This window comes from Bactrocera neohumeralis, chromosome 3 (genome assembly GCF_024586455.1).
Source record: "Bactrocera neohumeralis isolate Rockhampton chromosome 3, APGP_CSIRO_Bneo_wtdbg2-racon-allhic-juicebox.fasta_v2, whole genome shotgun sequence".
Lineage (NCBI taxonomy): Eukaryota > Metazoa > Arthropoda > Insecta > Diptera > Tephritidae > Bactrocera > Bactrocera neohumeralis.
The window spans coordinates 44,880,572-44,893,943 of NC_065920.1; the positions used below are offsets into that span (position 1 = coordinate 44,880,572).

General features: G+C 34.7%; 3 protein-coding genes across 3 annotated transcripts; 2 read left to right on the forward strand and 1 right to left on the reverse strand.

Moving 5' to 3' along the window:
* Nucleotides 1-5,556: 5,556 nt before the first annotated feature.
* Nucleotides 5,557-6,161, forward strand: LOC126752715 (molybdopterin synthase sulfur carrier subunit). Its single transcript, XM_050463692.1, has 2 exons — nt 5,557-5,678; nt 5,754-6,161. Exon 2 carries the CDS (start codon nt 5,804-5,806, stop codon nt 6,071-6,073), a length of 270 nt encoding a protein of 89 aa, XP_050319649.1. The 5' UTR covers nt 5,557-5,678; nt 5,754-5,803; the 3' UTR covers nt 6,074-6,161.
* Nucleotides 6,162-9,596: 3,435 nt separating this feature from the next.
* Nucleotides 9,597-12,206, forward strand: LOC126752675 (repressor of RNA polymerase III transcription MAF1 homolog). The gene is made up of 3 exons (XM_050463645.1): nt 9,597-10,986; nt 11,086-11,363; nt 11,416-12,206. Exons 1-3 carry the CDS (start codon nt 10,630-10,632, stop codon nt 11,468-11,470), a joined length of 690 nt encoding a protein of 229 aa, XP_050319602.1. The 5' UTR covers nt 9,597-10,629; the 3' UTR covers nt 11,471-12,206.
* On the reverse strand, nt 12,196-12,981 carry LOC126752699 (uncharacterized). The gene is made up of 2 exons (XM_050463672.1): nt 12,559-12,981; nt 12,196-12,356 (listed from the first exon to the last, which is right to left on the reverse strand). The coding sequence occupies exons 1-2, from the start codon at nt 12,898-12,900 to the stop codon at nt 12,216-12,218; spliced, it is 483 nt and encodes a 160-aa protein (XP_050319629.1). The 5' UTR covers nt 12,901-12,981; the 3' UTR covers nt 12,196-12,215.
* Nucleotides 12,982-13,372: the final 391 nt, after the last annotated feature.

Below are 13,372 nucleotides of genomic sequence, written 5' to 3' on the forward strand. Positions count from 1 at the left end.
AGATGTCTTGTAAATTTACTATCAATTTCCTCAAAAACCGTATTGTGAAAATTTTGGAACTTCAGAAGATATTTTGTAAAAATTCACTTTTGTTCGAACCACCTCATGAAACTTGTAGGTAGGTAGATAAAGGGGGGCGGCAGAACATCCTTGGCTCCGGGCGCTTGCAGGGCTACGCCACTGCAAGAGTATAAAATGTTCGGTTGCACTCGAACTTAGCTTTCCTTACTTATTTAAGGGGCTATCAGTGTGAACTTTAGCTTTTTTTCGATAGCTTATATATTATTTAAACGTATTTTAAAAAATGGCAGCGGTTCTAAATGGCAGAGGTGCAACCATATATAAGTGAAACTTTAAACGCGTTTTTCTCGAAACGACATTTTTCAAATTTGCTGACATTATAACTCACCGATAAATTCACCGCTCGACTTCCAATTACAACTGGATATAGTTTAATACATTTGCGATACAATAGACTACGGTCTTTTTGATTGGCTGAAAATTGTCAATTTGGCATAAAAACAAAATTTTTTTCGTAAAAAAACGATTTTTTTTTTCAAAATTACCCCATTTTCCTAATTTTTGATATTTTTCAAAGATCAGTGACTAAATTGATAGAAAATATATTTAAGTTTAATATTTTGAATTTTTTTTGTTTCAGTCAATCGACCAGATCAGGAAAAAAAGGGATGTTAAACTTATTCTTTCTTTTAAAAAAATTGTGAGCTTTCGCACTTATTTAAACTTAAAAACCGGTGGCGCGAAACCGGTTTTAGAACCTTAATCTCTTAGACAAAGTTGTTCAGAATAATCCATAGAACATTTATCGCATACGAAATTTTATAGAAAAAAATTTACTCTCTTTAATGTATACAGACATGACTAAAATGACTGAGCTCTTCACGCTAATCATTAATATATGGTGCAGATCAGGAATAAAGGGATGTTAAACTTATTCCAGTGTGAGAGCGCCTCAAAATTAGCGTTTTTTATAACATTTTCCATTATTGCCAGATTGAACAAAATAACAATTTTTGGGCATTTATCAACCCAATACCCAACATTTAGTACGAATAAAAATTACTAAGTAGTGGTTATTTATTAAATGGAGAAACTATTTAAATCTTTTTAAAGAATGTTATAACAACTGACTTTTGTCCTTTCAATACCCAATAATAGGATTTAAGCTTGTTAGCTCTCAATCATTAAATGTTTTTAATCATTTTCCATTTAAAATAAAACTATGATGCTTCAAATTACAAAACGTTTCATCAAATATCTTTAAATATCACAAATTTATTTAATTTTCATTGTTTAACATTTTTTATAAGTGGTCTTGAACGATGCAACAAATCCCTCCGTTTACACATTTTTTTGGTAAGATTTCAATCTGGCCATCGCTCGTTTCCAATTGATAAACGTCAAAACCTGCTGAACTCGATTAGCTGTCAAAGTTCAGTAGGTTTTGACGTTTAGCAATTGCTCTCTCACTTCCAGTGAGAGAGGAGTTAAACATCTCTTTATCTCTGGTGCAGTTGCTTTAAAGAGTATGCAATGTTTCCTTCGTGGCAATATTAACATACCCTGTTCAGGGTATAAAGAAATCGGCACTCCGAAGTGCGAAGACAAAGTGTACTTGATATGTACAGTGAGTAACTTTTAGGTAGTATTGGGGTATAGCTATGCCTCTAGGTAAGCAGTTACAGTTCTAGGGCTATTATGTATGTATGTGGGTAATCCTTGTGTAAGATGCGGTAGCCAAACCGTGTGGAGCTTGAGCATGCACCTCGAATATCCGGTCCTTAAATTGTGAAAGTGCCGATGCTCAGCTTGTTGATATTTTCGTAAAAGTAAAGGCTGACATCAACGCCGCCAAACAAATGCGATGGGCGATGCAAGGACGTTGACGAGTAGGTCCTTGTGTAATTTACTACAGTGGCCATATAAAAGAGCGAAATTCGGTTCTTGGCATTCACTCTGGTGAATGAGCGTCTAGTCACAATCCGCATCAGAGCAACAATTTTGAACGTATTACTAGTTTCCACTAGAAGCCTTTTATGAGCGGCTGGAGCGCGCTTGGCGATTTTAACGCCAGGGTTGGCAAAGAAGGAATCTTTGGTATAACAGTCGAAAAATTTAGCTTCCATGGCGAAGTACTAATTCCAGCACAAGAAAATTCATCAAGCTGTCTCTAGATCGAAAAGTTCTTAACCAAATCAATAATGTTGTGATAGATGGAAGACACGTCTCCCCTGTTCTCGACGTGCGTACACTCCAAGGACCTAACATCGACTTGTACCACTATCTTGTTGTAGCGAAGATACGCACCCGCCTCTGTACAACAAAGATTGGAAAATATCCAATCCGCATCAGAGCAACAATTTTGAACGTATTACTAGTTTTCACTAGATGCCTTTTAAGAGCGGCTGGAGCGCGCTTGGCGATTTTAACGCCAGGGCTGGCAAAGAAGGAATCTTTGGTATAACAGTAGGAAAATTTAGCTTCCATGGCGAAGTACTAATTCCAGCACAAGAAAATTCATCAAGCTGTCTCTAGATCGAAAAGTTCTTAACCAAATCAATAATGTTGTGATAGATGGAAGACACGTCTCCCGTGTTCTCGACGTGCGTACACTCCAAGGACTTAACATCGACTTGTACCACTATCTTGTTGTAGCGAAGATACGCACCCGCCTCTGTACAGCAAAGATTGGAAAATATTGATGAAAGGAAGATCGATACACACCACCTCTTCGTCGATTTTAAAGCCGCCTTCGACAGAACGAATGGAAACTATCCTATGCCTCTATGTCTGAACTTAGTATCCCTACAAAGCTAATACGACTATGCAAGCTGACGTTGACTAACACCAGAAACTCCGTCAGGATCAGGAAGAACCTCTCCGAGCCGTTCGATACCAAGCGAGGTGTCATAGAATGGGACTCCCTATCGTGTGACTTCTTCAACCCATTGCTGTAGAAAATAAGAAATAGTACAATAAATAATAGTAAAATAAATTCGTTCACGTGAGGAGAAATCAAAATTCCATTTGTATATGGCGTCAAGTCACCACTACCGATATCAATAGTTTCGGTTAGATTTTCAATTCGGCCGTAAGAATTTCCGACCGAAATTTCTGCTAGCGTTCTTGGGTAAATAAGCAGTGATCTATCTGCTAGTTGGCTTTGGAGAGATGTAGGTAGAATCTGTAATCTCCTTGATTACAGTACTTTACAATTCGTAAATGTAGGTAAAGGGGTTTGTCCGGAAAGTAATAGGACTGAGTTGTTTTAAAAAAATTTATTGAACCAATCGTGACAATTCTTTAAAAACGTTCTAAATAGGCTATTTCTGCGTCGATGCAGCGCTGGCAGCGCAATTTCCAAGCATTGAAGGCGTCACTGAAGGCCTTGAGAGAAGTGGTGCATGCTGCTTGGATCCCCTCTGTTGTCTCAAAATGCTTTCCTTTCATTTTCATACTCAAAGATCCATGACTCGTCACCTGTGATTACGTTATTCAAAAATTGGGGGTAACTTTCACACATGTTCAAATTTTCTTGGCAGACTTCCACTCGCCGCAATTTCTGGTCGTCAGTGAGCGCTTTTGGGACGATCTTCGCACACACCTTGCGCATGTTCAAGTGCTCCATCACAATGTCATGAACCAGAGATTTTCCTAAATCTAACATCTGGGCAATTAAACGAATACTTAGTCGACGGTCTGAGTTCAAAACTTTGCGCACACGAGTAACATTATCGGTGTTTGTCGAAGTCGCAGGTCTCCCAGCACGGTCTTCATCAGCGACTTCTTCCCGGCCCTCCAAAAAGGCCTGGTGCCACCGAAACACACCACTTCTTGCTAAAACAACATCTGGGTAAGCCTGCTTGATCATATCAAACGTCTCTGTCGCAGATTTACCGAGTTTCACACAGAATTTAATCGCGTACCTCTGCTCTAAGGAACGTTGCATTTTCGGCTTGCACCACTCACAGAAACACGTCGCGCAAAAATTTTCGTTCAGACTCTCCAGGCGCTCGAAGACAACTGACCTGTCGCTCGTTCTTTAGCTAGGAACGCCCTCTACCTAATACAGTCGGAAGAAAATTAGTCCTATTACTTTCCCTGTATGTAATCTATATGTAATTGCCGTTTAAATCTCAACTAGATGCTAGGCCGAGTTGAGATTCATAGCCAATCGCTATGATTGGCGAAGTGCTCTTTCACCGGTGACTAACAAATATAGTGGCTTGGAAACCTTAAACGGGTTAAGGAATTTTATTATCAGCATCTTCATTGCAGAAATATGATCGAAGGTTTGTTATTATTTGCAAGAGTTGAGTACTTGCAGAAAAAATTATTTTTTGTTAGATTAAGGAATCAGTTGCATTAATGAATATAATGCAGACCAAATCCAGGAAAACGCTTTGGACTCGTTAATTTTATATTTTCAAGAACGATTATTGAAAAACTTAGACTAGGATAGAAAATTCTCATTTCTATACACAAAAAATTTTAATATGTCTGTGACAAATTAAATGTTTCCAAGATGCGTTTTTTTACCATATAAAGTCAGGACCAACTTTTTCCGCCACTACTCATATTACTTATTAGAAGAATTTACTATTGTAAAAGTTTGTGTTAAGTCACCAAAAATCTATCAATATTGTAATACATATTTTCCCTCTTGCCAATAAGAAAACGTTCATTGAAAGGTGGACCCGAGTAACTAATATAATAATAAGCGGAAGTGAAGAAAAATATATTAAATTTATTTCTTATTAGTCTGATGAAACTATTTCATAGTAATCTTTCAATGAATGCAAAAAGTATATAACACAAATTTAAACCAATTAGTTTTTAGATATTTCTGCGAAATTTATGTACGTCGTAAAGCGATTGGTGAAATAATATAAAATAGTAATAATTTTAACAGTATTACAATTCGATTCTGTAAGCAGTCTCTAGTCACTATTTGAGACATTTTGAGGTAAAGTCTTAATTTGTGACTAGTTACTATTCACTAAACAGTCTCTAGCGTTAGTCGCAAAATATTGTCTCAAATTTGTGACCTTGTAGTTAGCAGGTCACATAACTAAAAGGTACTTTTGTTGGCCATTTTGAATATACTGAATAGAGATCATCATAGATATTAATCGATTGTCGTTTTTTTATATTTTATAAGCAACTCAAACACGAAAAGGTTAAAAATAAATAAATTTTACATAAATTTCGTAAATATTATGAAACAAAGTCAACATATAATTTTATTTTTCGGAAATTATGTTTTTTGGCTATGTTATAGAAAATTTAATATTTGTTATCAACATATTTATTTCCATTCAATTGTGAAAACATCTCTAAATAATGAAATGTAATAGATTTTGCGACTGTCACTTACAGAATAGCAAAATCGTCTCAAGTCACAAAAATTTTCTCTAACTTAAAATCTCAAATCTAGAGACTTGAGTCTGTATCACAGTACAGAATCGCATGAAAAACCGACTGGTGGGAGAAAAAAATCGGTTGATATTAATTGTTTTGTAAATTTTGCCCTTAATTATCTTATAGTATCTTATCTGACAATACAGAATCCCACGGTAAACCGACTTGTAGGACAAACAAATCGGTTGATATTAATTGTTCTGTAAATATCTTATCTCACAATACAGAATCCCACGGTAATCCGACTTTTAGGACAAAAAAATCGGTTGATATTAATTGTTCTGTAAATTTTGCCCTCACTTATCTTATAGTATCTTATCCGACTGGTCTTATACTTGTAATTTTCTAAATACTATTGGTAATGAGTTGCGTCGCAGAAGATAATTTGGTGGAAGTTAAAGTATTATTTTTTGCCAAAGCGCGTGAAATTTCTGGATTAAGCTCAACAACTTTTATTACTGAACAACACATACACGTATCGAAACTCTTAAACCAGATTTGCCAAAAATTTGCAGTAGATAGTATAAGGGATAGTTGTGTTATAGCAATAAACGAGTGTTACTGTGATAATTTAGTAAATCTTCAAGAAGGTGACGAGGTTGCTATTATTCCAGCTATTAGTGGAGGGTAAAAAGTTATGGCTAATTTTTTGTCAATTACCCGGGAGCCCTTAGATGTTGCAGCCATTACAAATTCGATATTTCGTGAAGATTGTGGTGCTGTTTCCATATTCGTAGGGACGGCTAGAAATTCGTTTGACGGAAAAATGGTTTGTATTTAAGTGCTTCAAATAATAAGAGTTAGATAGTATTACGCAAGCATGATTGTTCATTATACATACATAGGTACATTCGCTTGAATATGAAGCATACGAGATAATGGCTCTAAAAGAACTTGAAAAAATTTGCGATGCAGTGCGCTCCCATTGGAAAGATGTAGTGAACATCGCAATACATCACCGTCTCGGTTTAGTTGCACCAAAGGAAGCAAGCGTAGTTATTGCTATATCGTCTCCCCATCGAGAAGACGCATTAAAGGCAGTTTCATATTCTATTGAACATTTGAAGAAATCTGTACCTATTTGGAAAAAAGAATTGTATAGCGATGGAGATTCAAATTGGAAACAAAATAAAGAATGCCAGTGGGTTAAGTAACTACGTATTTTATAAAATATACTATCAACAGGGCACGATTCCGATTACTTTGGCGGGAGGAATATGCAAATATAATGCTGCTAAGAGTTATATTATTCAAAATATTCGCGATTAAAAACTCAAACAAATTTGTTCAAAACACATGGTATTTCTCAATGTTTAACTAAATTTTTTCACATTTGTACCTTTATATAAATATACACTTTAAACGTTGAAATAAGTTCAAATTTCGCTTTTATTTATGTATTATACTCTTGCAAACAGTTGCTACAGAGTATTCAGGGGTGTTGTGGAATCTGATAATTGTCGGAATCAAAATTGAAACCGTTCAAAAAAAGTAGTAGGTGTCATGAATTCTGATATTATTGGTTTGATATTCGAAACAGAATTTGTATCGGTTTCGGGTGTCACGGAAACCAATTTTATCGGTTTTGCTATCAGAAACAAAGCAAGAAGATAGTCGCTCACAGATTTATAATATAAGTTAAGAAATCAAGTTATTTTATTATTTCGAATTAATTTATCTTTATTTCTATAGGGGAAAACATAAGTATAAAACACAAAATGTCTTAATTATTGAGGCTTAAAAATCTATTTTTTTGATGGTTTTTTTTTGGGAGGGAAAGAAATAATTGATTAAAGCGAAATTTCTAGGGTTTATAGTTATATATTTAAACATCACCCGAAAATTTTTTCAATACGAATTCTTTGATATTCTGCCTTAGGGAAGCAGTTGCCCGATGCATCTCGCGTGTGCTTTTGTCGGACGGTGGGCAGTATGCAGGTCGCAATTTCTATCGGAAACGAAAAATTAAAAGAGATTAATATTTGTTAATGACTTATGTTCAAGTTGACCAAAAAAATGTTACTTTATGTTGCTTAAACATATGTTCAAACTTAACTTTTCTTAGTTCTTTTTAGTTTAAATATAAGATAATTTAATACCAAAGATAATAAACTTTGCCCCAATTCCATACGTTTAGTTTTTTTCAATCCTGCCCGCCAATTAAGAAAAATCGTAAAAATGAAAAACCGAGTCAAAGTTTTCGCTTTCTGCCCAAGCGCTCATATACATATGTATCTGCCAGACGCTCGGTCACTATTTCTCTTCTAGCTTCGACAATGTTTAGAATTCCCGTCTATAACTTTAGGGACATTTTCTCAGATAATTTTTAAAGAGATTTAAGCAAAAAAAATCAATTTATTGAAGCTTCTAAAGCAGGCTCCCCCCTTTAAGAAGATTTACAAAACGTAATATACGTAACTTAACACCCAAATACGTCATTATTCATTCGATAAATACTATCTCTTAAAATCTTTCTTTAATTCGGAACTCATCAAAAAATTTAATAGGATTGCTTCCAAATGTATTCATTTGCAAGTTTTGTCACATTAGGAATCAGCTGGTTCGAATATTGGTTTTGCATATGTTCGAAAAGACGAAAATCCAATCAGATTCTGTGACACCATTGATAATCAGAATTAGTTTGCAATTCTGACAGCTAAGCAATTCTGTCTTGGATTCTACAACACCCCTGATAGAGTTATATATATCAGGGTGATGAGAAAAGTTGAAATCCGTCCGACCGTGCAAGCTGTAACTTTAGTAAAAATTGAGATATCTTGATGAAACTTGGTATGCAAGTTCCTTGGTACAATTCGAGTTCGTAGATGGTCGAAATCGGACCACTGCTACGCGCACAAATCGCCATTAACCGAAAACCTATAAAGTGTCATAACTAAGCACTAAATTAAGCGATAATCCTGTAATTTCGAACAGAGGATCGCACTAGCAAGGGGCATCTGTGGATAAAAGCTTTTGAAAAAGCTGTCGTGGCTACAACAACCAAATTCGCCCAGCGTGAATATTACACGAACTCTTACCGATAGTGTGAAAATGGATGAAATCGGATGAAAACTCCGCTCACTCTCCATATAACGGTACTTTTCAAAACTATTCAAAGCGCGATAAATGGTAAAAAATTTCCGCCGTGATGGTATGACAGGGCTTTACAGGGACCGTGGTAAAAATTAGACTATAAGCGTGGGTGAGCAGTGCCAGTGGTGAAATCCCTCATCGCGGGACCCGACAAATCGATTTCCATAAAATTTGGAATGTGGCATTATTTTCATATTCCTATGCCACGCTGTGAAAATGAGCGAAATCGGACTCTAACCACGCCTATTTCTCATATAGCACAATTTTAAATTTCACTTGATTCGTTCAGTGTCCAGTACAGAAATCCAGAACCAATTAATATAACGGGATAAAATAATAATAAAGGATGTTATTTTATCCTGTTTCTTTTTGTACAACAGCTGCTTCACAGCAAAGTTCTTTTCACTTCATGAGGTGAGTGAGTGAGCAAGTATTACCTCACAGCAAACATCACAAATCAGTTGTGAGGTTTTCTCAGAATACGGCTGTATAACACATAGGATATCTATTAGCTAACAAAAGTATTTGTTACCATTTGCAAACTGTTACGAGATTTGATAACGAATGTATGTCATTCTGTTAACAAATAAGGTTCGCATATAAGGGTAACTTAAAACAAGACAGCATGCCTATATATATTGCCATAATTGCAATTGATTAAAGCGAGAAAACCATTGAACATCAAATGGCAATGTGTTACGTTTTTCCCAACTCCTTGAACAAAAGTCACAAATAGTTTAAAGTATGCAAAAGTGAACAGTAATAATTTCCTTATACTATGTTCGGACCGGCAATGAAAATATGTTTTCGTGGGAAAAACTGGTTTTCGACCGCCAAAGTAATCGGAATCGTGCCAGATTTTTTGACTGTCACTTACAGAATAGCAAAATCGTCTCAAGTCACAAAAATTGTAAAATAGTACAGAATCGCAAAGTTAAAGTAATAAATAAACTGTTAACTGTCTCAACCTAAATGAGCCTTAACTGCGAAAGTAAAGAACCGATTTCATATTAACTAATATTGAACACGAAAAATAACCGGATATATATACTATAGAAAAGTAATCACAAAAAAGAAACGACTAAGAAGTGAGCCATTTTATTAATCGTATACCAAAAGAATTTCTAATTGTGTTTTCCTTGTGAGGAAGAGAAATTATTTATGCCAAATCGATTGCAGTAAAAATTCAGAAAACTTATTGGTGAATTTTTGCGAAAGAAACCCTGAAATAGAAATATCATTTGCATATATAATATATGATTTTACTTTCCTGGTTAATTACATATATTTGTTCCTGGTAATGTTGGTGTCAATATTATATGCAAAAATGAGTGATTCAGGTGACTTTGAACATTTATAGAAGAAGTGGATTCGGGCCGAAGGAAAGAGTGCTTTTTTAAATAGGTTTGAGTACTACCTATTGGAAAAATTTTATACTAAATTTAATAACAAATACCTGGTATAAATAGTATACAAACAAGATCCAGTGTACGCCATTTTGAATATTTTGACCTTTTGCTTGCTTGCGACTTGTTTGGTTTTCGTTCTGAACAATTGAAATCCTACAGTGCCGTTATTCAAATAATAAAATTATATAATACACCTGTGAAGAATATATGTGCGGATCGCTATATAAATAGAATAAAGACATTTTGTTGCCCAAAGTGTAATGTTTACTAAGCAGTGTGATCAAATTAAGTTGTATAACTCAAAAGTAAAGCGCGTTATAGTTAAAAAGAGACTAATTGTTCATCCATCTACGATGTTTAAGAACACAAACATATGTGGAAATCTGACAACGGCAATGATAGTATACCCAAAACAACAATTCAGAATTGCTAGCCAACCGGCGAGAATAAGAGTTTGTGTTTAGATTGACCATTGCAAAGTATTTGCGTGAGTCTACAATATAATTAGGCCTATAAGTTATATGCATCGTTAATGTAAAAGATTTCAAGACGGGAATAAATACGTGAAGCCTTCAGGATCAAAATAATCATACGGAATACGCTATAATTATAACTATTGCAACGGTCAAAATCATCTTAACATTTTATTAACAAGTTGTTGGGAAATAACTAATTCTTTTGCAAAATGAAGTTGTTGGAGAGTTCGCGTTTTGAGGCGATTAATAATGCATTGTCTATACAAACTGGTGGGAGTACAATCTTTGGTCGTATTGAGAGCTATTCCTGCAAAATGGTAGCGGCCGATAAAGCTTTATATAAAAGATTCACCGCTGATACACACGGTGTTGGACCACATGATCTACAAGCACTTTCACCACCACAAACCTTAGCTGACCTTTCACCAAACTTCCATCGCAACAATAGCCAGTCGGGGGACGAAGGAATAATCCTTTGCGATACTATATCTCGCAAGACTCTTTTCTACTTGATTGCTACATTGAATGCTTCATTTGAACCAGATTACGATTTTTCTGATGCCAAGGTAGGATTCATAACAAAAATTATTTTATCGTTGAATTTCTGCGACGGCATCCTAGAGCTCAGCTAATTTTTGACCAAATATTTTGTTTTTCCATTACAGTCTCATGAATTTAGCAAAGAACCTTCGCTACAGTGGGTGATGAACTCAGTTCATTCGAATTTATCGGCTTTAGCTGGAGACCAATATCAAGTTTTACGTCAACCCTTATGGACGGCTATAGATGATGAAATTAACTTATCTGATTGTGACATTTACAGCTACAATCCGGACTTGAGTTCAGATCCCTTTGGTGAACCCGGTTGTTTGTGGTCTTTTAACTACTTCTTTTATAACAAAAAGTTAAAACGCATCGTCTTCTTTACATGTCGTGCTGTAAAGTAAGTTAATTACATTATTTAAAACTCATTATAATAAATTTTCTGTTTTCAGTTCAATTTACGCCGGAGAAACATCCGATTTTTCCATGGAAGATGATGTTTATTAAGGACTGTGCAAAATACTTAAAAAAAATACCGGAACACAGTTCGATTTTTTCAATTAATAATTTTAACATTTAATGAACATAAATAGTTACAAAACGATTAATGGAAAAAACTGCTTGTTAGTCGGATGTAATACTACAATTACTCCATTACTTACAATTATAAAGGATTTACAAAAATATAACTCGTGGAGACTATATGAACCGTAGGTATGCGTATTCAGATCCTGCAAGGTTAACAATAAATAATGTATTTAACTGTATGTATCTTTTCAAGTATATTTATTGGCATAAAGGCAGGTGAGAGCTGCGATGTGAGAATTTGTGCCTCTAAATATACACGATGCCAATAGTTTAGTTTAAAACTTTGAACTTCTAACATAAACATATTCCAGAAGAAATACTTCATATAAAAAGTATTGAAGAAGATTGATATTTTATGGAGTATTCAGTATTTGTACACTTTCAATGTTTGGATATGTTTTTATTTGAAGTTTGCACTCCATGCGTTAGCATTCAATAAACGGTTATCGAAAGCAAATAAAATTTGCTATGGATTTTAAATGTATCGTTCTATTAGTAATAAGATTATATTTGCTAGTGTTACTCTACTAAAAAACAGCATATTCGTTGAATCGTGCGTTTTAGTCCTTAAAATTTAATATTCACTTTGAACTCAAACACATATGTAATATTAGTATGTAATGAAAAAATAAATAAAATGCAGATTTAAATTGCACGTTGTGCTTTATTTATTACATGTTTCTACATTTTGAGAATATTGTGTACACTTTTTCACAGTTTCTTCGCTATTATCTGATGAAGCCAATGATTGCAGGTATAAATTAAATAAAGGATGGTTCTTATGCGCCAAGCAAAGTACTCCATACTGGAATTAAAATATACATATATACATAATGTCAGTCTGTTCTTGTTTTAAATGAACAAAGAATTTGATATAACATCTATCTTACAGAAATTACTAAAAAGTAATATCGCTATATGAATGTCATTTATATATATATATAAGGTTTTTTAAATATTCTATATTTGGAAATTTCAATTACTTTTGAATATTTTTATTAGGTTACCTTTACACAAAGTGGGTACCATCTGACATCTATTCGTCCGCCACTTGGTGTAGTAACAGTAAGCGCTTTTGCCAGGTTTTTAATGTCCCGCTTCATTAAACAAGTTCTTGCTAAAAACATTTTTGTGCAAATGTCTACTGAACGCATTCCCCTTATGTTATTTTCTGCGCTACGATGAATAGCTTTTGCGCAAGAATTATTTCGGTCAGTCCATGTTGAATGTTGCGGATTATTTATCACTTCTAATGTCCTTTCAAACACACTTTTAGGTATTTTTATGACGTTGTTTGTACTTTTATCTTTTTTGTTTATTTTACCACTGCTTCTAGCTGATGCAGACATGATTCCGACAATTTTAGTACTCAAAATATTTGGTCGCAATAATGCACTTGTTTACTAAATATTCAGTAACAAATAAAAATAAAAACAAAGAATGACATATGGGACGAAGTGAAATGAAGAACAGAAATACAGGGTAAACTGTATAAAAAAATAGTATTTAGTTTCTACGTTACAGAGCTTAAGGTGGCCATACACGACACACATGTGCGTTCGATCGGTATGCGAGCGATTGCGGTTTACTCGTGTATGGGCTTGTGCTCATATCAATCCAAGTTCGCGAAAATGTTTGATTTTTTACGATCGGTGTGCACACATTTGTGTCGTGTATGGCGATGTGTGCACACAAAATCTCATTTCTCTCGTGTCGCCGAATAGTGAAATTTTACAAAGATCGAATGGTCGAATGAAATCAAAGTTTTCGTTTTTGCCCAAGCGCTCATATATCTGCTAGACGATCGGTCACTATTTCCCA